General features: G+C 48.5%; 1 protein-coding gene across 1 annotated transcript; it reads right to left on the bottom strand.

Moving 5' to 3' along the window:
• Positions 1-49: 49 nt before the first annotated feature.
• On the bottom strand, positions 50-27,337 carry PMF1 (polyamine modulated factor 1). The gene is made up of 5 exons (XM_064370361.1): positions 27,132-27,337; positions 10,291-10,396; positions 8,701-8,801; positions 5,746-5,941; positions 50-536 (listed from the first exon to the last, which is right to left on the bottom strand). Exons 1-5 carry the CDS (start codon positions 27,290-27,292, stop codon positions 483-485), a joined length of 618 nt encoding a protein of 205 aa, XP_064226431.1. The 5' UTR covers positions 27,293-27,337; the 3' UTR covers positions 50-482.
• Between the last annotated feature and the right edge of the window lie 160 nt (positions 27,338-27,497).

Genomic DNA, 27,497 nt, shown 5'->3' with positions numbered 1-27,497 from the left:
AGAGCAGATCTCGGCCCAAGAGGCCGGGCAGAGGAGGCGCCCTCACAGATTACAGTGCGGTAGAGGAAGTTTATTTACGGATGTGGGAGAACATGGTACGGGCCCTGGGCTGGCCAGCAAGGGGGCAATCAGTGGAGACTGAAAACAGATTCTCCAAGCAAGGCCCAGGGAAAGGGCTCAGAAGCCAGCAGGAGCGGGCGGAGGGGCAGAGCTGACCTGAACCGAGAGGAGAAAGCGTGGCCAAGAATTATCCAGGTAGAAGACACAGGAATCTGAAGCGGGTGTGTGTCTAACCCCAAGGGTGCCCCAAAGGCACAGTGGCAGTGAGGCTTGCTCTGGCCTAGTCCTCCACCAAATGCCATCACTGCTGAGGGACTGGGCACCATTTCAGCCGTTCTCAGAGGCAGCCTGCCCAGGCCAGGCATGCTGGACCACAGGCTCTTGACCTTGACTGCCCTCTGCTTCTGGGCCTGGCTGTCTCCTCACTCAGGCTCCCTCAGCACAGCTACCAGCTCCTTCTGTTCTCTGTGTAGAGCCTGAAATCAATGGGAGACAACAGACAAACTGGAATATGAGAAAACCCAAATCCTTGCCCTCCACTGCCCCTGACTCCAGGCCTGGGGTTTCCCCCAGGACAATATGGATGGAGTCCATGGATCAAGTCATGGGCCCCACAGGGCGGGTTAGGACGAAGGCACGTTAGGAAGTCCCCACCATTCAGCAGGTATTTATGGCAAGCTGGGTTCTGTGACCACCTAGGCTGAGAGTCCCCAGAGCAGAGCCCATCTTCAGCAAGGGTCCCCAGAGTGGCCTTTTGATCTCTAACCTCAACAGAGCTTTCCAGCAGAGAAACTTTCTTGAATTAAGTAAACTTTCAGTTCAGTTCCAGACATAGAAGCTGTGAAAAAAACAGCTCTGTGAAGTGGCCACACAGGGCTCAGCACTGAACACTCAATCCACAGGCCCATGTCAGACAATGTGAGGGTCTGTGGCTGGAACTGGTGGGGCATGACTTTTTTTTTTTGGATACGGAGTCTCACTTTGTTGCCCAGGCTGGAGTGCAGTGGAACTGTCTGGGCTCACTGCAACCTCTGCCTCCCAAGCTCAAGCAATTCTCCTGCCTCAGCCTCCCACGTAGCTGGGATTAGAGGCACCTGCCACCACGTCTGGCTAATTTTTGTATTTTTAGTAGAGACAAGGTTTCACCATTGTTGGTCAGGCTGGTCTCGAACTCCCAAGCTCAGGTGATCCGCCCGCCTCAGCCTCCCAAAGTGCTGGGACTACAGGCATGAGCCACTGTGCCCGGTTGGCATGGCTTTTAAGACCAGGGGGCTTTGTTCCTCTTATGATAGCATTGAATCTCAGAGCTGGTAAGGCCCTGGGATCATTATCTGGCCAGTTTGGAAGCCAGGACCCAGAGACAGGAGTGACCCATGGCCTCATGGTGACTAAGTGGCAATGGTGGAGCAGCGCCTTTTCTGAGGACCCAGCAGGGGGCCCTGCGAGTGCTCGAGTTACACAGTTCGGAGCCATGGGGCCTGCCCTGCAAGATGGCACCAGGCTGGGGGGGCCACAGTCACTACCACTTTCATGCCTGCTGCCCAATCCCCCCAGGCCAGTGTGTGACGTGAGGAGAGCGGAGGGAGTGGGGACAGCAGAGGGAGTGGGGACAACAGGGAGCAGAGCGGCTGCTGGCCTTCCACTTGCCACCACCTCCTGGGCTGGGGCCCTTCCTGAGCTGTGGCAGGGCCTTCAGGCTGCAGCTAACTGGTCTTGGGAAGAGAAGACCAGGGAGATCCAAGAGGCATTAATTTTGGGGACCTGCACCCCTCAGGAATATGAGGGGTTGCCCTAGGAAGGGGCTGTCAAAGGCTGTAAGTAGATATAAGCTGGAGACTGACACGACGGATGGAGAGAGTTCGACGGAGGCGCCGCCACTTCAGCCCTACTAGAAAGCTTCTCTTGGAAATGCACTCTGAGCCAACAGGAAAATCTGTCTCATCGCGGTGCAGCCAAGCTGCCACCTGTCACCCAGCCTGATCATCATCTTCTCCTTCTTCACCCAATGTGGCCGCAAGTGACATCAGGCCACTTTCAAAATTTAAGTTCACCCTCAAAGGACACACAATTGTTTCATGGAGAATATATGTTAGATGTATGAAGGTTCTACAAGTCATTCTAATATATACATTATCTAAATTTTGGGCAATGGCAGACAGCCAAAATAATCCTTAACACAAAGAACAAAGCTGGAGGCATCACACTACCTGACTTCAAATCATACAAGGCTATAGTAACCAAAACAGCATGGTACTGGTATAAAAACAGACACATAACCAATGGTGTAACAGAATACAGACTCAGAAATAAATCCATATACTTATGTCAACTGATTGTCACAAAGGCGCCAAGCACATACAGTGGGTAATCCCAGCACTTTGGGAAGCCGAGGCAGGTGGATCACTTGAGGCCAAGAGTTCAAGACCAGCCTGGCCAACATGGTGAAACCCTGTCTCTACTCAAAATACAAAAATTAGCCAGGTGTGACAGCAGGTGCCTGTAATCCCAGCTACTTGGGAGGCTGAGGCAGGAGAATCACTTGAACCCAGGATGTGGAGGTTTCAGTGAGCCAAGATCACGCCACTGCACTCCAACCTGGGTAACAGAGCAAGACTGTCTCAAAAAAAAAAAAGTTAAAATACAACATTTTTGGGCTGGGTGTGGTGGCTCACGTCTGTAATCCCAGCACTTTGGAAGGCTGCAGTGGGCAAATTGCTTGAGCCCAGGAGTTTGAGACCAGCCTGGCCAACATGGTGAAACCCCATCTCTACTAAAAATACAAAATTTAGCTGGGTGTGGCAGCTTTCGCCTGGAATCCCAGCTACTCAGGAGGCTGAAGAGGCATGAGAATGGCTTCAGCCTGGGAGGTGGAGGTTGCAGTGAGCTGAGACCATGCCACTGTACTCCAGCCTGGGCAACAGAGCGAGACTCTGTCTCAAAAAAAAAGAAAAAAAAATACAATGGAGAAAGGACACCTTCTTCAATAAATAGTGCTGGGAAAACTGGATACCCATGTGCAGACAGATGAAACTGAACCCCTATATTTCACACCATATAAAAAAATCTACTCAAGACAAGTTAAAACTTAATGTAAGCCCAAAACTATGAAACTTCTAAAGAAAATACGGGAGAAACACTTTAGGACATTGGTCTAGGCAAAGGAGCTGTGGCCACAACCTCAAACGCACAAGCAACAAAACCAAGAATGGACAAATGGGACTATATTGAACTCAAAGGCTTCTGCACAGCAAAGGAAACAACAGGGTGAGGAGACAATCAGTTGAATGGGAGAAAATATCCACAAACTGTCAATCCAACAAAGGACTAATATCCAGAGTATGTAAGGAATACAAACAACAGTAAAAACAAATAACTCCATTAACAAGTGAGCAAAGAACATGAGCAGACATTTCTCAAAAGATGGTGTACAAATGGCCAATAGATACATGAAAAAAATACTCACCATCACTCATTATCAAGAGAAATGCAAATCAAAACCACAATGAGGCTGGATGCGGTGGCTCATGCCTGTAATCCCAGCACTTTAGGAGGCCGAGGTGGGTGGATCATTTGAGGTCAGAAGTTCAAGACCAGCTTGGCCAACATGGTGAGTCCCCATCTCTACTACAAATACAAAAATTAGCTGGGCATGGTGGCGGGTGCCTGTAATCCCAGCTACTCGGGAGGCTGGAGTAAGAGAATTGCTTGAACCCGTGAGGTGGAGGTTGCAGTGAGCCACAATTGCATCACTACACTCTAGCCTGGGAGAAACAGAGCGAAACTCCGTCTCAGAAAAACAAAAAACAAAACGCAAAGAGATACAAACTTAGCCCAGTTAGAATGGCCACTTTTTTTTTTTTTTTGGAGACAGTGTCTTGGTCTGTCACCTAGGCTGGAGTGCAGCAGCACAATCATGCCTCACTACAGCTTCAATCTTCTGGGCTCAGGTGATCTCCTGCCTCAGCCTCACAAGTAGCTGGGACTGCAGGTGTGCACCAACATGCCTGGCTATTATTATTATTATTATTGTAGAGCCTCCCAATGTTGCCTAGGCTGGTCTTAAACTCCTGGGCTCAAATGATCCTCCCAAAAAGCTAGGATTACAGGTGTGAGCCACTGCACCCAGCCTAGAATGGCTATTAATATTATTTATTTTATTTTCATTTTTGTTTGAGACAGAGTCTCACTCTGTCACCTGGGCTAGAGTACAATGGTGTGGTCTCAACTCACTGCAACCTCTGCCTCCCATGTTCAAGCGATTCTCCTGCCTCAGCCTTCCAAGTAGCTGGGTAACACCACACCCAGCTGATTTTTGTGTTTTTAGAGATGGGTGTCACTAGGTTGGCCAGGCTGGTCTCGAACTCCTGACCTCATGATCCACCCGCCTCGGCCTCCCAAAGTGCTGGGACTAAATGTGTGAGCCACCACGCCTGGCCTAAAATGGCTACTATTAAAAAGACAAAAAATAACATGCTGGTGAGGATGCAGAGAAAAGTTGATCTCATAAAGGTAGAGAGTAGAATGATAATTAACAGAGGCTGGGAGAAGAGGTGGGGGATGAAGACAGATAGTTTAATGGTATAAACACACAGTTAGGTAAAAGTTGTAAATTCTATGTAAGGTGACAATGTACTATATATTTCAAAGTTGCTAAGTGCCTGGTGCAGTGATGAGCACCTGTAATCCCAGCTATTTGGGAAGCTGAGACAGGAGGACTGCTTGAGGTCAGGAGTTCGAGACTGGCCAGGGCAACATAGTGAGACCCCCCATCTCAGAACTAAACCAAAAACAAAGGGGTTAGAAGGGAGGTCTTGAATTGTTCCCAACACACAAATAATACCCAAAGTATGAACACCTCAAATACCCTGACTTGATCACTGCACATTCTATGCATGTAGCAAAACATCACATGCACTTCCTAAATATGTAAAATATTATGTATCAATTTAAAAACATACTGTCCCATCCTCTGTTCTTGTTCTCCACCCAACCCCCTACCACACACACGGTTTTTTGGGTTTTTTTTTGAGACAGAGTCTGGCTTTGTCACCCAGGCTGGAGTACAGTGGCGCAGTCTCAGCTCACTGCAACCTCCGCCTCCTGGGTTCAAGCACTTCTCTGCCTCAGCCTCCCAAGTAGCTGGGATTACAGGTGCCTGCCACCACACCCTGTTGTTTCTGTGTTTTTAGTAGAGATGGGGTTTCACCATCTTGGCCAGGATGGTCTTGAACTCCTGACCTCGTGATCCACCTGCCTCAGCCTCCCAAACTGCTGGGATTACAGGCGTGAGCCACCATGCCCAGCAAACCCGTTTTAATATATATATATCTATGTTGGGCAGTGGTGACATGGAGCAGTAGAATGACCACTAGGTTTAACTCCAAATCTGACGTGGAGGAGCTGTTACCTTGGGTGAGTCACCTGCCCTCGCTGGGTCTGTGTCCTCACCTGCTCCATCAGGGGAAGCTGCGCCTGGTGGAGGATCTGGGGAAGGCTGTCTGCTGAGGCTGGCAGAGACCACTGCACACACCCAAGGACAGGTAATGAATGGGTGGCTGTCCCCAGGGGGCAAGCTCTCCTACTCCCTGTGGGGTCCCTTGTGTTGGAAGGGAGGAAACCACCAATTTGGGGATCTCAGAGGGCCCAGTAGAGAAGGAAGAGGAAGAAGCAGGCTGGGACACTGACCTGCCAGGCCTGCTGCCGGGCCTGGACCTGTAGCTGCAGCTCCTCCAGCTCCCTCCGCCCTGCCAGGACGGCATCTGCCAGCTGCCGGTTCTCAGCCTCCTGTTTCTGCACGTGGCGCCGCAGGGTGTCCCGTTGCTGCAGGAAGTAGGGTGCCATGGCGCTGTGCAGATCTTTCTCTGGGATCCCGCTGGGGCGCCTGGAGGGCCACAGGGGGCACAAGGAATGAGGGAGGCGGAATGCCCTTGTGGAAGAGGGTTCAAATTCCGAGCCCACTTGGTGACATGCCCACCTTGTCCCAACTTGGGCTGGCTTCCAAGGTCTCTCCCATGGTCCCTCTCACCTCCCAAGACCTGTTCCCCATAGGAATGCTCACTTCCTGTCCCTGGGTTTCAATGCTTAGGGGTCCACCCTCTCCCCCTTCTCACTTCAGCCCCTATCTTAGCCTTCCCGACCATACCCCACATTCCCCTCCTCTCTTCCACAGACACGCCCCCATTTATAACACTTCAGGGCTAGAGGTGACTTTCTATCCCCTGCCTCTGTCCTTGTGACCATGTGCCCTACTGGTGCACCCAGTCCATCAGACTGAGCTGGAGAGGTTGAGGGTGGCTGCTGAGGGAGGGCCCAGACTGTGGGAGGCCCCCAGAAGTGTCGGCTGATGTGGGAAGATAAAGAAAGTCAAGGGCTGGGCGTGGTTGCTCACGCCTGTAATCCAAGCACTTTGGAGGCCAAGGTGGGTGGATCATCTGAGGTTGGGAGTTCAAGACCAGCCTGACCAACATGGTGAAACCCCTGTCTTTAAAAAAAATATATATATGTATGTATGTATATATATATATATATATATATATATATATATACACAATAAAAAATAAAAAAAAAAGAAAGTCAAGTCTGAAGAGGCAAGATTACACAAGGGGTGGAGGCACCATGAGTTCTTTAAAATTCTTTTTCAGTGGCTGGGCATCATTGAAATGCCAGCACTTTGGGAGGCCGAGGCAGGTGGATCACCTGAGGTCGGGTATTTGCAACCAGCCTGGCCAACATGGTGAAACCCCATCTCTACTAAAAATACAAAGATAGGCCGGGCACGGTGGCTCACGCCTGTAATCCCAGCACTTTGGGAGGCCGAGGCGGGTGGATCACGAGGTCAAGAGATCGAGACCGTCCTGGTCAACATGGTGAAACCTCGTCTCTACTAAAAATACAAAAAATTAGCTGGGCACGGTGGCAGGTGCCTGTAATCCCAGCTACTCAGGAGGCTGAGGCAGGAGAATTGCCTGAACCCAGGAGGCGGAGGTTGCAGTGAGCCGAGGTCGCGCCATTGCACTCCAGCCTGGGTGACAAGAGCAAAACTCCGTCTCAAAAAAACAAACAAACAAAAAAAAAAAAATACAAAGATTAGCCAGCCATGGTAGCTGGCGCCTGTAATCCCAGCTACTTGGGAGGCTGAGGCAGGAGAATTGCTTGAACCCGGGAGGTGGAGGTTGCAGTGAGCTGAGATCGCACCACTGCACTCCAGCCTGGCCTGGGCAACAGAGTGATACTCGGTCTCAAAAAAACAAAAAAAAATTCTTTTTCAGTTGTGAAGCTTAATTCTCTTAAGTATTAAGGTTGCAAAGCATTTTTAAAAATTGAATATTACAAAAAAGATTTCTACTCCCTCTGGCCTAGGATCCTACTAAGGGAGGGAGGGTTGCAGGAGGCAGGGGCTCAGCTGCTGGGGTCTTGCTGGCCCCTGCTCTGCACTGCTCATCCCAGGCCCCACTTCTCCACCTTATACTTGTTGTATCAGGCAGCCGGCTGCTGCTGAAATGTCAGCTCCAGGAGAGCGGTATTTTGTCTGTCTTGTTCACTGCTACGTCTTTGGCATTTAAAACAGTATTGAGGCCAGGCGTGGTGGCTCACACCTGGTAATCCCAGCACTTTGAGAGGCCGAGGCAGGTGGATCATCTGACATCAGGAGTTTGAGACCAGCCTGGCCAACCACGTCTACTAAAAATACAAAAATTAGCTGGGCATGGTGGTGTGCGCCTATAATCCCAGCTACTAGGGAGGCTGAGGCAGGAGAATCGCTTGAACCCAGGAGGTCGAGGTTGCAGTGACCCAAGATCATGCCATTGCACCCCAAACTGGGTGACAGAGCAAGACTCTGTCTCAAAAATAAATAAATAAATAAATAAACAGTATCGAGCAGATAGTAGGTGCTCCCTAAATACTTGCTGAATGAATAAATGAATAAAAACCAGTTGCCAGGCCAGCCTCATCTACGCCTGGAATATGTACATGGTGACTGCAAACCTCATGATTCTGCCTCCTCTCACTCCCCCACCCCTTTCTCCCACAGGCCCAACAGGTCCTTAAATAAGCTCCCTCAGGAAGGCTTCTTCAGTCTGGCCCCATTCCTCCCTAAACCCCTGGGTAACATGGCTTAACTGGGCCTCTCCTCCCCTGAAGGGAACTGTGTGGTACGACTGTTTTCAGTTACTGTTTGGTGTCTGTCTGCTCTACTTGTCCCTGTCAAAAGGTTTTCTCTCAGGGGCAACAAGCCCAGAGTCTCATGGATATGGTGAACATGGGGTCAGCCTTTAAAAAAGCTTTTTAAAGGCAGGGTCTCATATTGCCCAGGTTGGTCCTGAACTCTTGAACTCCTGGTATCAAGTGATCCCTCCCACCTCAGCACCCCGAGGAACTGGATTACAGGCATCATGAGTCACCACTCCCTGCTTAGGTCAGTCTTGAAGTCTCCTTCAAGAAGCTGAACTGGCCAGGCATTGTGGCTCAAGCCTGTAATCCCAGCACTTTGGGAGGTCAAGGTGGGAGGACAGCTTTAAGGCCACGAGTTTGTGACGAGCCTGGCCAACACAGTGAGACACTCCCTGACTCTAGGGAAAAAAAAAAAGCTGAATTGCTGCCTCTTTCCCGTGCCTTCTCACCTCCCTGCCCCGCGCTCACCAGGCCGGCTCCTTGCGGTCTTTGCCGTCTTCCACAATTTTATCCAAGGCGTTCAAGACAGCTTCCAGGTTCCCCTCCTTTTTGATTTCAGAGATTTCCTCCTTAAGACAGAGGAGGAAAGAGCTGTAATGACACTAGACGAGCTCATGGGAAAAATATGCTAAAATGCTAACAGCACTTGGTAAGATTTTATTTCTGTTCTGGGTCTTTTTTTTTTTTTTGAGACAGAGTCTTGCTCTGTTGCGCAGGCTAGAGTGCAGCGGTATGATCTCAGCTCACTGCAACCTCTGCCTCCTGGGTTCAAGCGGTTCTCCTGTCTCAGACTCCCCAGTAGCTGGGATTACAGGTGTGTGCCACCATGCCCAGCTAATTTTTGTACTTTTAGTGGAGATGGGGTTTCACCATGCTTGCCAGGCTGGTCTCGAACTCCTGACTTCATGATCCACCCGCCTCAGTCTCCTAAAGTGCTGGGATTACAGGCGTGAGCCATCGCATCCAGCCTTTGTTCTGGGTCTTTATGTTTTCCTTAACATTCCAACTTTTCTACATGTGGCTTTTACAATTAAGAAAATAGGCTGGGTGCAGGCTGGCTAACATGGTGAAACCCTGTCTCTGTTAAAAAAAAGAAAATTAGCTGGGCATGGTGGCATGCACCTGTCATCCCAGCTACTTGGGAGGCTGAGGCACAAGAATCACTCGAACCTAGGAGGCAAAGGCTGTAGTGAGCTGAGATCATACCACTGCACTACAGCCTGGGCAACAGAGCGAGACTCTGCCTCAAGAAAATAAATTAAAATTTTAGACCACTATACCGACCTAAAGTGGGAAATATTTTTTAAAAGAGCCTGTAGGCTGGTAGTTCATGTAATCCCAGGACTTTGGGAAGCCAAGGTGGGAGGATCGCTTGAGCCCAGAGAGTGAGGCTTCAGGGAGCTATGATTATGCCACTATACTCAAGCCTGGGTGATAGAATAAGATCTTTTTTTTTTTTTTTTTTTTTTTTTTTTTGAGACGGAGTTTCGCTCTTGATACCCAGGCTGGAGCGCAATGGCGCGATCTCGGCTCACCGCAATCTCCGCCTCCTGGGTTCAGGCAATTCTCCTGCCTCAGCCTCCTGAGTAGCTGGGATTACAGGCACGCGCCACCGTGCCCAGCTAATTTTTTGTATTAGTAGAGACGGGGTTTCACCATGTTGACCAGGATGGTCTCGATCTCTTGACCTCGTGATCCACCCGCCTCGGCCTCCCAAAGTGCTGGGATTACAGGCTTGAGCCACCGCGCCCGGCCTTTAAGATCTTGACTTAAAAAAAAAAAAAGACCCCATCAGCCCTTGCTGAGTTTGCATGATCTAGAGGGCAGACAACATAAAATACATAATTACAATACAGGACAGTGAGTGAAGGCTGCATCTAAGGTACCTGCATCATTTGGAGGGGAGGGATGATGGGTGCTGCAGCCTGCTGGGCACCCAGGACAGCTCTAGGGGCTGAGGAGACAGAGGGGCAGAGGGTGGGGCACTGCCCCCAGGGGCCTGACAATCTGGAGACAGAGCCCAAGTCAACAGCACCTGCTGGGCTTCCTGCCACTCACCCAGATAGATGTCTGCAACTCAGCTATAAACTTGTCGTAGATCCGCTGTGTCATCTCAGGCTGCAGCTGGTAGAAGCGCTTGTAGCAGTCGGTGAATCTCTGATAGCTGGTGGGAAGGAGAGAAGCAAAGGTGAGGAGGGCCAAGCACATCGCCGGCCATCAGCCTGCCTGCCTGCGCACCTCCGCTTCACATCACAGGACTCTGAGCTCTGTCCACTCACGGCCCTGGTTAAAGGCAGAGGATGCAAATCTCTCATCTAAGCATGAGTCGTTGAGGATGGGTCAACCCCATCAATGCCCCATCAGCATCCCCACTCTCTCTTAGGAGAGCCCCAGGTGAGTTTAAGTGTTTCTCCCTTAAAGATTACTTCTCACCCCTTCCACAGTTTCTAACAAGCTCCCCGGTGAGGCTGATGGTGCCGGTCTGGGGACCGCACTTTGAGAGCCCCTGGTCATTCCAGTGCCCCTGAAGGACTTGGATTAGGACAGGGCATGTGACATCTGGAAAAGATTGGCTCACTCCTAAAAAGAGCTGCATAGAAAGCAACCGGGGCTCTCTGCAGGATATTACTATGCCCAGGTGATGCTGTTTGGCAGCCATGAGCCCCTGGGCTGAGGGCAGAGTTTACACCCAGCTGCAGCCGCTCCAATTTGAGGCTTCTTGTTGCACAAGGTAATGTATTTCTCTTACTGTTGAAGCCTGATTTTCTTTCTTTTTCTTTTTTTTTGAGGCAGACTCTCGCTCTGTTGCCCAGGCCGGAGTGCAGTAGTGCAATCTCGGCTCACTGCAACATCCACCTCCCAGGTTCAAGCAATTCTCCTGCCTCAGTCTCCCAAGTAGCTGGGACTACAGGTGCCCCCCACCACACCCGGCTAATTTTTATATTTTTAGTAGAGATGGGGTTTCACCATGTTGGCCAGGCTGGTCTCAAACTCCTGACCTCAGGTGATCCACCTGCCTCGGCCTCCCAAAGTGCTAGGATTGCAGGTGTGAGCCACTGCGCCCAGCCTGAAGCCTGATTTTCTATTTTTCTTTTTGAGACAGGATCTCACTCCATCACCCAGGCTGGAGTGCAGTGACACAATCAGAGCTCACTCCCACCTTCAACTCCAACTCCTGGGCTCAGGGTATCCTCTTGCTCAGCCTCCTGAGTAGCTGGGACTACTGCTGCTCGCCATCATGACCAGCTAATTCTTCTATTTTTATTTTTCTGTAGAGTCGGGGTCTCACTATGTTGCCCAGACTGGTCTCAAAAAAACTCCTGGGCTCAAACAGTCCTCCTGCCTCAGCTTCCCAAAGTGCTGGGAGTCTAGGGGTGAGCCATCATGCCCAGCCAAGCCTGATTTTAAATGAGGTCTCTGCCACTAGCAGCTGAGAGCTCCTCACTGATAAATCCCTTGCAGCTGGAAGGATCAAATGGTATCCACTATATTCCCAACAGCTTATTCCTCTTCGACAAAGAAACTCAAGTTAAACAAATTCTTTTTCTCCCTCCCGCTGTTTTCTCCCTCTCCCGTGCCTGTCTCTCTGTCCACTCTCTCAGGCCCTTCCCCTTCAACAAATATTCACTGAGTGTCTACTATATGCTGATTGCCCACCAGGAACTGAGTATTCAGGGTAGATGAGACTGACACGGTCCTCCCGGAGCTTCCGGGAGGAGGAAGAGAAGGAAAGATGATAGAGATGCAGAAACTCACATGTATGTGATAATCATCACTTGTGGAGAGTGATTTAAAAGAAAAAGGCCAGAGTTATAGGACTAACAGTGTATCATAAGGATCTTTAAATTGGGAGCAGCTGTGGTGAGACGAAGCCCTGTTCAAATGACTTGCAGAAAGTGTCTGAGCTAAGGAAGAGTCTTCAAACACACAAAAGCTCACACTGATCCTCCACTACAGGTCAGGATGCTCCTTGGCTGTGAGGATCAGGCCGGTGGGCCACTGGGTAAACAGGGCATTAGGGCCCTGACCGCCAATGCAGAGCCCCACCCCGGCCAGGATTCACTGCTGGGTCCTCCCTTTCTCATGGCTATTTAAGCCTCCTCACCAAACCTGCCCCAAAACCACGCTTCTGGAAACGTGGAGACTAAGAGCAGTGGTAACTGGAGCTGGCTCACAGCGGCCTGCAAGAGAGAACGGCTAAGTTTCCAGGAACTCTGGGTCACGTGAGAAACACAGACATTATTCAGAATTAAATTACATAAACTGACAATAAATTATCTTTAAAACAAAGGTCCTCGAACCCCCAAACATACCACTTCCTAATCATTCTACCACCTTTTACTCTGCTCTTGAGGCAATTTGTATGTATTGTCTCTGGTTCAAATACTGGATCAAGGTATGCTGCTGCCCAGCTTTTCTCAACTCTGTGTATAGTGATGCCACGTTGGTGGCTTAGGAGTATTTACACCTTGGAAATTGGCAAACGCTACAAACTGGGGCTCTCTTTTTCAGAGAGCTGGTTGTAAGCAACTTCCGGGTTACAATACACTTCCGGGTCAGGGTGGCAGTCTCTCACCTTTACAGTGGTACACATTCCGTGTGAGTACACCCTGGAAGCTAAACTTAGGTACCTAAAAAACAATACTGTATACAGAATAGATGATGGGCATTCCTTCAACCCTCAGCAGACTCACAGATATCTTGTTTTGCTGCTGGCCCAACTAGCCACGCAGTCCTGTGGCTACTGGGAGGAACACATGATGCCTGACCAAGCGGGGCTGGAGTTGAAACCGGGTAATTGTGGCTTGAAACAGGATTGGCTTAGATATGGGAGATCCTGTTCCTCCTCCCAACCTACACAGGCACAGGGTCTGAGCTGGATGCATCTCTCTTCAGCTCAGGCAGCTGAGAGCGGATAGGGCCCAGGGCAGGGGTGAAGCAAATTCTGACCGCCAGTGCTGCCTGTGAAGTCTTCCGCAGTCTCCTTCATGGTGTGATAATTCAATAAAAGTGAAGGACCACAGAAACACACACATGCATACAAAGACACATGATGAAATATATGCTAACAGGACAATGTGGCTTAACCAAGGAGAAAGGCAGCCAGATTGGCACCAGTGCTGGCGAGAACAGGAGGAAGGCGATGTCTTCCTTGAGAGCCAATGCAGACTGGGAACATTTTGAATGCCCTTGTAGATTTTCTGAAAAATATACTCAGGGAGAAGTAGGAAAGTGATACATTAAATGAAAAAAAAACTCACCAGGTACAGTGGCTCACACCTATAATCCCAGCACTTTGGAGGCTGGGGCAGATGGGTCACTTGAGGTCAGGAGTTCGAGACCAGACTGACCAACCTGGTAAAACTACATCTCTACTAAAAATACAAAATTAGCCATGCATGGTGGCACATACCTGTAATCCCAGCTACTCGGGAGGCTGAGGCAAAAGAATCACTTGAACCCGGGAGGCAGAGGTTGCAGTGAGCTGAGATCACGCCACTGCACTCCAGTCTGGACAAGAATGAAACTCTGTCTCAAAATAAAAATAAAAAAAAATTCCATGGTCAGGTGCAGTGGCTCATGCCTGTAATCCCAGCACTTTGTGAGATTGAGGCAAGAGGATCACTTGAGCCCAGGAGTTGGAGACCCTGTCTCAAAAAAAAAAAGAAAAAAAAATTTTTTTTTTTTGGCCAGGCACAGTGGCTCATGCTTGTAATCCCAGCACTTTGGGAGGCCGAGGTGGGCAGATCGCAAGGTCAGGAGTTCAAGACCAGCCTGACCAACATGGTAAAACCCTGTCTCTACTAAAAATACAAAAATTAACTGGGCATGGGGGCACATGCCTGTAATCCCAGCTACTCGGGAGGCTGAGGCAGGAGAATCATTTGAACCCGGGAGGCGAGGTTGCAGTGAGCCAAGATCACGCCACTGCACTCTAGCCTGGCCAACAGAGTGAGACTCTGTCTGAAAAACATTTGGAGTCTCACTCTGTTGCCCAGGCTGGAGTGCAGTGGTGTGATTTCAGCTCACTGTACCTCCACCCGCCAGCTTCAAGCAATTCTTGTGCCTCAGCCTCCTGAGTAGCTGGGATTACAGGCACCTACCACCACGCCCAGCTAAATTTTGTATTTTCAGTAGAGATGAGGGTTCATCATGTTGGCCAGACTTGTCTAGAACTTCTGACCTCAGGTAATCCACCCACCTCGGCCTCCCAAAGTGCTGAGATTACAGGTGTGGACCACCGGACCCAGCCAAACAAATTTTTTAAATCATGACCACTTGCCCCAAGTATCAAATTTTATCTTCTTACACAAATTATAATATCCTTGTGGACAGGAATGCCTTCTGCAATGCTGCTGGGATCTCCAGGGTCCCCAGAACTGTGTTAAATCCACAACAGCATGTAAGACACTCTGTAGACTGAGTAACTGGGGCTAAGGTGAGGCCTGGGCTGCCCACCCTGGAGCCCAGGATCCCAGGACCTGAAATGCTTGGGAAGAGGAGTCCTTCCCCAGGAGCCTCCTTTGCAACCTCTCTGTCAAGGCCCCTCTTCACCCCACGATGGGACGGTCTCTTGGCCCTGGCTTCCAAGGGTACAAAAGAGGCCACCCAGCTACCCAGGGCATACTGGGTAACTTTACTGGTTTTCTGGCTGTCATTTTGCCTGGGTTCAAATCCTACCTCTACCACTCATCAGCTAGTGACTTCGGACAACTTCTTTACCTCTATAGCCTCAGTTTCCTCCTCTGTCAAATGGGAAAATAACAATCTAGGCCTCACAAAATTACCGTGCAGATTAAGTGAGGTAAAATATATAAAGTCCTCAGTACAGTGCCCAGCATACTGATGCTCTGTGTTAGCTACAATTATTCTTATCTCAAAATAACAGTCCTCACTGCCCCTCTGAGGTATAGAATAGTCAGTAACGTGGCTCCCCAGAGCCAAGGAGTCTCCTCCCTGGTGGAGGGCAGGTGCTAGTGAACGAGGCTTGTGGCAATTGAATGTGCAGAAACCAAGCTGGTAAAAACCAGCTGTCAGGATTTGTTCCCACTAAAGAGAAAAGGCCAAATTGTGGCCCCAAAAAGGCTAAATTTATCAGAAATGAAAGTAACTTTTAAAAACCACATTTACTGAGTTTCAAAACTGAGATGACTCTATTAACTCTGATTTTTAACCTGTTGTTTTTTCTTTGGAGGCCAAGGCAGGGGGATCCCTAGAGCCCAGGAGTTCAAGATCAACCTGGACAGCATAATGAGACCGTGTCTCCACAAATAAATAAATAAATAAATAAATTGAGGGCTGGCACAGTGGCTCACGCCTGTAATCCCAGCAATTTGGGAGGCCGAGGCAGGCGGATCACCTGAGGTTGGGAGTTTGAGACCAGTCTTACCAACATAGAGAAACCACATCTCTACTAAAAATACAAAATGAGCCAAGTGTAGTGGTGCATGCCTGTAATTCCAGCTACTTAGGAGGCTGAGGCAGGAGAATCACTTGAACCCGAGAGGCTCACCTCCAGAGATTGCGGTAAACCCCATCTCTACCAAAAACACAAAAATTAGCTGGGTGTGGTGGTGGGTGCCTGTAATCCCAGCTACTAGGGAGGCTGAGGCAGGAGCCTCCAGATCACACCACTGCACTCCCAGCTTGGGCAACAAGAGTGAAACTCCGTCTCAAAAAAAAAAAAAAAAAAAAAATTGGCTAGGCACAGTGGCTCATGCCTGTAATCCCAGCACTTTGGAAGGCTGAAGCGGGGGTAGGGGGATCACTCGAGGTCAGAGTTAGAGAGCAGCCTGGCCAATACCGTGAAACCCTATCTCTACTAAAAATACAAAAATTAGCCAGATGCAGTGGTACACGCCTGTAATCCCAGCTACTTGGGAGGCTGAGACAGAAGAATCACTTGAACCCGGGAGGTGGAGACTGCAGTGAGTGGAGATCGTGCCACTCCACTCCAGCCTGGGAGACACAGAGAGACTCTATCTATCTCAAAAATAAATAAATAAATAAATAATGTAAATAAATTTGACTTCAAAATATTTAAGCACAGAATCAGGCTCTGGTCGTTTGTCAATCTGTTGGTTTACATATGCAGATAATTATGCAGGGCAGCATGGAAAGATAAAAAAGGTAGACAGTGCTAAGGGAGCCAAAAAAGGAGCCAGGGCTTGCCTTCCTCCCCCGTGGTAACCTGCACGCAGCCCAACTGAAGGCCTGTTTCACAGGTTGTCCACCAGAGGGCAGGCGGGGACCAGCACTTCAGTCCCAGTGAAGGAGTGGAGGGCCAGGAAGGCTGAGAACAAAAATAAACAGACGCTGGGGACACAAAGGCAGAAGAATGGTACAATGGACTTTGGGGACTAGGGGGAAAGGGTGGGAAGGGGATGAGGGATAAAAGACTACCCATTGGGTACAGTGTACACTGCTCTGGTGATGGGTGCACCAAAATCTCAGAAATCACCACTAAAGAATTTATCCATGTAACCAAATACCACTTGTTCCCCAAAAAACTACTGAAAATTTAAAATTAAAAAAAAAAAGTTGGGGACTGGCGTGACAGAAATTTCTGCTCTTTATCCTCTATTCACCAACTATACAACTGTCCTTTTCTTAAGAAATGCTTCTCGACCGGGCATGGTGGCTCACGCCTGTAATCCCAGCACTTTGGGAGGCCGAGGCAGGTGGATCACAAGGTCAAGAGATCGAGACCATCCTGGTCAACATGGTGAAACCCTGTCTCTACTAAAAATACAAAAAAAAATTATCTGGGCATGGTGGCGCACGCCTGTAGTCCCAGCTACTCGGGAGGCTGAGGCAGGAGAATTGCTTGAACCCGGGAGGCAGAGGTTGCGGTGAGCTGAGATCGTGCCATTGCACTCCAGCCTGGGTAACAAGAGCGAAACTCCAACTAAAAAAAAAAAAAAAAAAAAGAAATGCTTTTCATCCGGGCGCAGTGGCTCACACCTGTAATCTCAGTACTTTGGAAGGCTAAATTGGGCGGATTACCTGAAGTCAGGAGTTCCAGACCAGCCTGGCCAACACGGCAAAACCCCATCTCTACCAAAAACACAAAAATAACCTGGGTGTGGTGGCGGGCGCCTGTAATCCCAGCTACTAGGGAGGCTGAGGCAGGAGAATCGCTTAAACCCAGGAGGCGGAGTTTGCAGTGAGCCAAGATTGCACCACTGCACTCCAGCCTGGGCGACAGAGCGAGACTTTGAATCAAAAAGGAAAAAAAAAAGTGTCTCCATTTGGCCTTTTTCTCTCTCTTCTAGTCCTGTGTACACTAAGCAGCCCCAGGACTAAGAAAGGGAGAGGAGGAAAGAAGCAGCAGAGAAATGTCTCAACAAAAATAAAAGGAAAATCTCCAGGCCAGTGATTCAAGATGAATGGCTGTATTAAAAGATTTTCCTGGCTGGGTGTGGTGGCTTATGCCTGTAATCCCAGCACTTTGGGAGGCTGAGCTGGGTGAATCACAAGGTCAGGAGATCGAGATCATTCTGGCTAACACGGTGAAACCCCATCTCTACTAAAAACACAAAAAATTAGCTGGGCTTGGTGGCACACGCCTGTAGTCCAGCTACTCGGGAGGCTGAGGCAGGAGAGCTGCTTGATCCTGGGAGGTGGAGGTTGGAGTGAGCCGAGATGGCACCACTGCATTCCAGCCTGGGTGACAGGGTGAGTCTCTGTCTCAAAAAAAAAAAAAAAAAAAAATTTTTTTGCCTTTAAAAATTAGTCTTTCAACAGGCACAAAGTTACAATTAGATAGGAGGTACAGGTTCTGGTGCTGCACAGTAAAGTGACTGCGGTTAACAGTAAAATAGTGCATATTACCAAATAGCTAGAAGAGAGGCTTTTGAAGGTTCTCACCACAAAGAAATGATAAACCCATGAGAGGACATGCTAATTACCCTGACTGGATCATTATACAACATAGATATGCACCCTGTAAATATGTACAATGACAATGTGTCCATTAATAAATACTTAAAATTAATCTTAATTATATCTTTAGGTTATTTGGTCTCTTGGACTAACTTAACCTTTTATTGTTTAGCTTCTTCCTTTGGAAACTGCTGGAAAACTTTAAAAATCTGAAATTGGGATACTTTTCCTGAAAAAGATGGAGAAAGCCTTATGGTTTGATAAATATTAGCATGATAATAAAAAATGCCAGCAGGGACCAGGCGCGGTGGCTCATGCCTGTAATTCCAGCACTTTGGGAGGCCGAGGCGGGCGGATCACAAGGTCAAGAGATCGAGACCATCCTGGCCAACGTGGTGAAAACCCATCTCTACTAAAAAAAAAAAAAAAAAAAAAAATTAGCTGGGTGTGGTGGCGTGCGACTGTAGTCCCAGCTACTTGGGAGGCTGAGACGGGAGCACTGCTTGAATCCAGGGGGCGGAGGCTGCAAGGCACTGTCTCAAAAAAAAAAAAAAAAAACGCCAGCAGGATAACTGTATTCATTTAACAGACACTTACTGAGCACCGACCAGGTACCAGGCCAAGTTCGGTGGTACAAACCCAAAGATGAGACAGTACAATTCCTGCCATCAAAGGGATTGCAGATCAGCCTTCAGGAAAATGGGTACGAGACAGCATGGGGTCCTAGCAAGGGCTGGGGGAAGGCTCCCTAGAGGAAGCAATGTCAGAGACAGAAGCAGGAGGTGGCTACAGGACAGAAGAGCAGCATGTAGTAAGCTCAGGCAGTGTAGCTGAAGGGCGGTGTGTGTGTGTGTGCACACATGTGCATGTGTGTGAAGATGAAGTAATAACCAGAAACCAAGGACTGACTAGTGCCAGGCCCTGTTCTATGTACTCTACATAACTCATTGAATCCTTACCATGACCTTATGAGATGGGTTCTATCATCATCACCCCCATTTTTCAGACGAGGAAGCTGAGGCAGAGAGAAGCCTGCCCACGGTCACACACAACCAGCATGTGATGGAGCCAGGTGGACTCAATCCAGGCTATCTGGCCATGCTGGCTTCCACGCAGGGCCGGACACAGAGTCTAGAGTGTGGATGTATCATGATGGGAGGAGCTAGAAAAGGGTCTGAAGCAGAGAGGTGATGTGAACAGATCTACACCTTAGGACGCACACTCGGCTGCTGTGTGGGGGTGGACTCAGGAAGCACAGCTGAGACGACAGCCGCCCAGAGCAAGGCAGAAACGGCAGGGACAGAAAGAGGTGGATGGTCTGGAAGCATGTGGAGGAGAGAGTATGAGCACGCCAGGCCTGGAGCCACACACCACAGTCTGATGACTCATGCCCACCCTTCAGAAACAAATCACCACCAGTAGCACACATCACCTGCACATTCAAAGAGGATGAGATATTTCCGAGGCATTTACAGTCAGAATAGTTTATATGTTAAACCACTCTTTTTCCTGTGACGAATTATTTCCTATGAACACCAACGGTCTTTGCCACTAGTTTAAAACTCTATGAGTTCATTACAAATGCAGTTAGCTTTCTTTTCTTGGTCACTGTCAGAGGTAGACTTTAAGTCACTTCAAGTGCGGCATATCCCAGGCCAGAAGACTAGACCACAAGGATTTCTCTAAGTATGGCATCTAAGAGTTTAAGAACTGTTGGCCAGGCACAGTGGCTCACACCTGTAATCCCAGCACTTTGGGAGGCCGAGGCGGGTGAATCACCTGAAGTCAGGAGTTCAAGACCAGCCTGATCAACATAGAGAAACCCCATCTCTACTAAAAACACCAAATTAGCCAAGTGTGGTGGCGCACGCCTATAATCCCAGCTACTTGGGAGGCTGAGGTAGGAGAACTGTTTGAACCCAGGAGGTGGAGGTTGCAGTGAGTAGAGATCAAGCCACTGCACTCCAGCCTGCATGACAGAACGAGACTCTGTCTCAAAAAAAAAGAAAAAAGAAAAAAAACAACTGTCAAACGTCTCTCGCTCCCTTAGTCCCCATAAACCAGCACATGCGGCACAGTTGCCAGGGTGCTGTAAGCAGCTGTAGCAGACCCAGCTTCTCTCTGAATAGTACTAACTGGGCCACAATCTGAGCCCCACTAACGATGCCTCTAACCGACTGCCTCTCTTGGTGGCTTTCGGTTTGTAACAAAACACAAAAAGGAAGCACCCTTGTCTGTCTGCTTTAGCTCAACAGGAGAATGGTTTTCACATGGCTCAGGAGGCCATGGGGACAGAAAAGAACCCTTCATTTCCAGAGAACAAGCAGAGGTTACAAAGGGTAGGCTCCAACAGGGCCATGTTTCTCTGCTCTGAAGCCTGAGAGAGAATGTACTGGGGAGTCTTTGCCTCAGTCAAGACAAGATACCTTAAAGAAAGATGCCTTAAAGGAAGACAGCAGGGTGTGGATCCACGGGATCTGAAAGCCCAGCGTGGCCAATTATGTTTCCTCACTTTGGGGTGCATCATATAATCTACCCTCTCAAACTGACATTTATATGGAAAATATGCTGAACTGTAGGGAAATTCTATCTGGGGCTTAAAATATCCCTCTGGATAAGAAAAATGTGAATAAACTCTCATTAACTATGTTCAGACTCCAGTCCCAGGTATAAGTACTTCATTCTTGGGATTGAGGACTATAAAGGCTTTTAACTCAATGGCTTGGGGCTGGGGAAGAGTCGAGTATTTGCATACATCTTAAAAGTCTGTATTAACTGCCAGGTGTGGTGGCTTATGCCTGTAATTCAAGCACTTTGGGAGGTTGAGGCGGGTAGATCACAAGGTCAGGAGTTCGAAACCAGTCTGGCCAAGATGGTGAAACCCTGTCTCTACCAAAAATACAAAAATTAGCCAGGCATGGTGGCAGGCGCCTGTAATCTCAGCTACATGGCAGGCTGAGGCAGAGAAGTGCTTGAACCTGGGAGGCAGAGGTTGCAGTGAGCCAAGATCATACCACTACACTCCAGCCTGGGTGACAGAGTGAGACTCCATCTCAAAAAAAAAAAAAAAAGGCAGGAAAGCACTTGAAGTTCCAGGCAATGAGGAGGGCAGTATGACTGAGTATGACTGCAGCGGGGCACAAGAGGTAGGCACGGCCTAGAAGCCCTGGTGAGAAGCAAGGGACAGTCACCGAAGGCCTTCTGCAGCAGCGAGACATCAGATGGGAGGAGAGCGTGAAGTAAGGAGAGGGCAACATTCACATGTTTAAAGGACAGGAAGAGGAAGAGGAGCCAGGAAGGAGCAGCTAGTGAGGTAAAGGGGCAGAGAATGAAGTCGGAAGCCAAGGGAGAAATCTGAAGAACAGAGAAGTGGTTGACAATGTTAAAGACTACATGGAAAGCAAGTAGGTTAAAGATTTTAAAAATATATGCCAGGCGTGGTGGTTCACACCTGTAATCCCAGCACTTTGGGAGGCCGAGGTAGGTGGATCACCTGATGTTAGGAGTTCGAGATCAGCCTGGCTAACATGTTGAAACCCCGTCTCTACTAAAAATACAAAAATTAGCCAGGCGTGGTGGCACTTGACTGTAATCCCAGCTACTCGGGAGGCTGAAGCAAGAGAATCACTTAAACCCAGGAGGCGGAGGTTGCAGTGAGCTGAGATCGAGCCACCGTACTCCAGCCTGAGCAACAGAGTGAGACTCCTCTTAAAAAAAAAAAAAAAAAAAGAAGTAAAGAGTATATGCCCTAAGTGCATGCAAAAAAGAAAAAAATAAAAAATAAAGCAAAAAAAAAAAGAAGTAAAGAGTAAAAACAGCTAACAGAAGAAAACGTTGGAGATTATCCTTGTGACCTAGATTTGGGCATAGCCTTTATAAACAAGACCCCAAGGGCTAGGCATGGTGGCTCACACCTGTAATCCCAGCACTTTGGGAGGTGGAGGCAGGCAGATCTCCTGAGGTCAGGAGTTTCGGACCAGCCTGGTCAAAATGGTAAAACCCCGTCTCTACTAAAAATACAAAAATAAGCCAGGGTTGGTGGTGTGCACCTGTAGTCTCAGCTACTTGGGAGGCTGAGACACAAGAATTGCTTGAACCTGGGAGGAGGAGGCTGCAGTGAGTCGAGATCACGCCACTGCATTGCAGCCTGGGTGACACAGCGAGACTCCATCTCAAAAAACTAAAAAATAATAATAATAAAATAAAATAAGACCCTAAAAGCACAAATCATAAGGTGAAAAAAAAAAATGAATGGAAGTAATTAAATGAAAATTAGGATAAAAAAATAAACGGATTAGGCAGTATCTGGCATTTTTTCAATGGCTCTTTGAGTTACTCAAGAGGCTGAGAAAAGGAGAGTCACGAGGATCCATACAGCTCACGAAGGGTCTGCAGGGATAACTGCATTTCCCTTCTGCGTCATCCTCTTGGGGGAAGTGGAAACAATTAAAATGTGTGCTGCTTTTTATTTAATTAAAGACTTCTGGCTGGGAGCAGTGGCTCATGCCTGTAATCCCAGCACTTTGGGAGGCCAAGGTGGGCAGATCACAAGGTCAGGATATCAAGACCATCCTGGCTAACACAGTGAAACCCCATCTCTACTAAAAATGCAAAAAAATTAGCTGGTGTGGTGGCGGGTGCCTGTAGTCCCAGCTACTTGGGAGGCTGAGGCAGGAAAATCGCTTGAACCCGGTGCGGAGGTTGTAGTGAGCTGAGATCGCACCACCACACTCCAGCCTGGGTGACGGAATGAGACTCAGTCTCAAAAAATCACACACAAAAAAGACTTCTGTTCCTCAAAGGACACCATCAACAGAGTTAGCAACCAATAGACAGATATTTCCTTCTATACTAGGAACTCTAGCAAATCAACAAGTAAAACCCCCCATTTTTAAAAAAGTCTGAAAATCAAAGGCTGGAGGAAATGAGCTGGCAGTTCTCAGAAGAGGAAGCCAAAATGACTAAGTACATGAAGAAATCCCCAAACCTTCAAGGAATCAGGGACATAGAAATTAAAATGAGACACCCTTTCATACCTGGCAGAATGACAAATACTAGAATGATAAAAACCCACTGATGGTGAGGATGTAGGGGACAAGAACAGCTTTTCTGGAACGTAATCCGACGGAACACAGGTAGGTGTAAACTCTAGGATCTAGTGATCCCTCTCCCAGTTATATGTCTCAGAGAAATTCCAGCACTAGCTCATGAGGAAATATATAAGGACATTCACCCTGGAAGAAGTTATGGATGAGGAGCTGGAGGCAACCAGGAGTCAGTGATAGGAAATGGGTAAGTGGTGGAAGCATATCAAAGACTGACATGCAGCACTAAGAAGCTATGAGCCATGTGCACTTTTAGGACATGGTTAGATCTTTTTTCTTTTCTTTTTTTTTGAGGTGGAGACTCGTTCTGTTGCTCAGGCTGGAGTGCTGTGGCACAATCTCACTTCACTGCAACCTCTGCCTCCCGGGTTCAAGTGATTCTCCTGCCTCAGCCTCCTGAGTATCTGGGCTTACTGGTGCGTGTCATGACACCCAGCTAATTTTTATATTTTTAGTAGTCATGGAGTTTCACCATGTTGGCCAGGCTGGTCTCGAACTCCTGACCTCAAGTAATCAACCTGCCTCGGCATCCCAAAGTGCTGGAATTACAAGCATGAGCCACCACACTTGGCCTGACATGGTTAGATCTTGAAAACAATGTTGTTGAGTAAAAAAGGCATATGTAGCACAATATCATTCATATAAATTTAAAACATACATAGACAAAAATATAACATATTTTACAAGGATACAAACAGTCAAATGCCACTTCCTTACCCTCCTCCTCACCCTGACTCCTCTTCCCCACTGCTCTCTATTCCTTTACCCTGATTCTATTTTATTTATTTTTTTGAGACAGAGTCTTGCTCTGTCACCCAGGCTGGAGTGTAGTGGTGAGATTTTGGCTCACTGCAACCTCTGCCTTCTGGGTTCAAGCAATTCTCCTGCTTCAGCCTCCCAAGTAGTGGGGATTACAGGGGTGCGCCACCAGGTCCAGCTAATTTTTGTATTTGTAGTAGAGATGGGGTTTTGCCATCTTGGCCAGGCTGGTCTTGGAACTTCTAACCTCAAGTAATCCACCTGCCTCCACCTCCCAAAGTGTTGGGATTACAGGTTCGAGCCACCATGCCAGGCTCAATTTTACTTTTTTTTTTTTTTTTTTACAGTACTAGAATGTCTACTCCATGAAGATTGGAACCTTGTCAATTTTGATCAATGCTATATGTCCAACAACTAGAACAAACTCTGGGCCACTGTCAATGGTCAATAAATATTTGTACTATAAATAAATGGCTGAGGGGGGTGGATCATCTGAGGTCAGGAGTTTGAGACCAGCTTGGCCAACATGGTGAAATCCCTGTCTCTACTAAAAATACAAAAATTGCCGGCCAGGCGCAGTGGCTCACGCCTGTAATCCCAGCACTTTGGGAGGCCGAGGTGGGTGGATCACGAGATCAAGAGATCGAGACCATCCTGGTCAACATGGTGAAACCCCATCTCTACTAAAAATACAAAAAATTAGCTGGGCATGGTGGCGCGTGCCTGTAATCCCAGCTACTCAGGAGGCTGAGGCAGGAGAATTGTCTGAACCCAGGAGGCGGAGGTTGCAGTGAGCTGAGATCGCACCATTGCACTCCAGCCTGGGTAACAAGAGCGAAACTCCGTCTCAAAAAAAAAAAAAAAATGAAAATTAGCTGGGTGTGGTGGTGCATGCCTGTAATTCCAGCTACTCAGGAGGCTGAGGCAGGATAATCACTTGAACCTGGGAGGCAGAGGTTGCAATGAGCTGAGATTGTGCCACTACACTCCAGCCTCCACAACAAAGCAAAACCCTGTCTCATTAAATAAACAAGCTGTGCATGGTGGCTCATGCCTGTAATCCCAGCACTTTTGGAGGCCAAGGTGGGAGGATCACTGAAGCCTCTGAGTTTGAGACCAGCTTGGGGAACAAAGAGAGATCTCATCTCTAAAATAAATAAAATAAATAAATGGAGGACATATAACCAAGAGTAAGTGGGGACTGTGGGAGGGGAGACAAGGGCAAGTATGAGTAGGGAAAAATAAACGAGGGAGGGAACTTGCCGGGACATATGATGACGTGCCATGACTGGTTCATAAAAGTAATTACAAATTATTTTATCAAATTCATTATTATGGCAAACTAGGCCCTGCATAATAAGGCTGTCACCTGCCTCTTCAGCCTCATCTCATTTTACTCTGATGACTATGCGGTAGCCAAGGTTTCTGCCAGTTCCTGGAATATCTGATTACCTCAGAGACTTTGCACAAGCTGTCCCCTTTGCCTACACGCTCTTTCTGAAATTCTTCAAAAAGCTGGTTCCAGTTAGGCACAGTGGCTCATGCCTGTAATCCCAGCACTGTGGGAGGCCAAGATAGGTGGATCGCTTGAGCTCAGGAGTTTGAGACCAGCCTGGGCAACGTGGTGAAACCCTGTCCCTACTGAAAATACAAAAATTAGTTGGGTGTGGTGGCAGGCTCCTGTAATCCCAGCTACTTGGGAGGCTGAGGCAGGAGAATCACGTGGGAGGTGGAAGTTGCAGTGAGCAGAGATCAAGCCACTACACTCCAGCCTGGGCAACAGAGCTAGACTCTGCCTCAAAAAAAAAAAAGAAAAGAAAAACAGGTTCCTTCTCATTCTTCAAGTTTCAGCTGAAATGTCACCTCTCAGAATGGGCACCCTAACCATCCTATTTTTTTTTTTCTTTTTTAAAGGCAGGGTCTTGCTGTCACCTAGGCTGAAATGCAATGGGGCTATTGTAACTCACGGAAGCCTCAAACTCCTGGGCTCACATGATCCTCCTGCCTCAGCCTCCCAAAGCACTGGGATTACAGGCATGAGTCACTGTGCTGGTCTTATCTTACCAGGCTGTGTGATGAAGTTGTTGGTGCTTCTGTCCATTGAATGCAAGCTCCAAAAAGACAGAGGCCTGTCTGCCTTGTGGTATCCACAGCACCTGACACAGAAAAGGTACTCAAATATTTGATGAGTCATGAGTGAAGAGAAAGATCAAAACGTGTAGGAAAGGTAATGTACTGAACCCAGGAGGGATGGACTGGGAAAAGATGAGAGTCCTGATGAAGCCAAAGAACGGGGAAGTGGGAATAGAGAGGGCTAGAGGAGGAGAGACTGTGGTCAGGGCACCAAACTTCTGGAAGCATTTCAACACTGATGTGCTGGGGTGGTGGGATCATGGGCAAAACTCTTGAATCAGATACATTACGTAGAAGTCGAGACAGGAAAAATGTTTCTTTTTATGTTAATACATTTAGTCCCGGCAATCTCCCAGTGAAGAAGATATTCCCATAATAGATAACAAATCTTTCTAGTGGCAGGTCCTGTCCCAGGCGCCTTAGGTGTATTTACTCAATTCATTCTCAAAAATGAGAAAGGTACTATTGTTGCCACTTGACTGATGAGAAGCCGACGAGGGACAGGGGGCTTATGTCTTGCTCACATAGTCGTGGGCCGGGATTTAAACCATGATCTGTAGCCTGGCGCGGTAGCCTGAGCCTGTAGTCCCGGTTACTTGGGAGGCTGGGGCGGGAAGATCGCTTGATCCCAGGAGGTCGAGGCTGCAGTGATCACGCCACTGCACTCCAGCCTGAGCGACAGCGCAAGACCCTGTCTCAAAAATAATAATAATAAATAAAAATAAAACAACCCCTGCTCTAATTTGCAAAGGCTCTCTTTCCTCCCAATCACCTTAAGTTTTAGTGAAAACGGGGCTTCCTGGAAGGAGCAGCAGCTAGCTATCCCGGTCCGCTACAGGTTATCAGTGCGTGAATGCCCTGACACCTCCGGCTCAGGATTTGACAGGGTCTTCTGATCCGACTGCCCCGCCCCGCCGCAGACCCACGTGATCGCACGCCGGTCAGCGGCCGTCCTGATCTCGCGGGACTTGAAATTCCGTGCGGACAAACCCTCCTACTGCGGCTCCTCCACTTTACCTTCCGGCAGCGACCAGCTTCTGAAGAAAAGTGTCTACCATGGTGTCGAGGAGCTTCACCCTCGAAATGGTAGTGCCGGGCGGCACAGATTCCGGAGACGACTCCTCATGCCTTTTTTCCTCACAGCCGCGACCTAGATTGGCGCTGCTTGCTTCGGCCATGTTGAAGTTGAACCGCCAAGTCTAACTGGTCCGGCCTCTCCGTTCTCCGAAGCCCCTGATTGGCCACTCCCACGACGGGCGCCTCCGACTGGAAGCGGCAGAATGTCTGTCACCGAGCAGGGCGGGGGTTGGGAGGTTGCCGGAGGCTGAGGGACGCGGGTGGGCGTGGCTACACGCGGTGGGCTGTCCGCGACCGGAAAAATAC

This window comes from Aotus nancymaae, unplaced genomic scaffold (assembly GCF_030222135.1).
Source record: "Aotus nancymaae isolate 86718 unplaced genomic scaffold, 86718_ANA_hifiasm-v0.15.2.pri h1tg000108l, whole genome shotgun sequence".
Classification (NCBI taxonomy): Eukaryota; Metazoa; Chordata; class Mammalia; order Primates; family Aotidae; genus Aotus; species Aotus nancymaae.
This window is presented reverse-complemented; position numbering and strand designations above follow the sequence as displayed.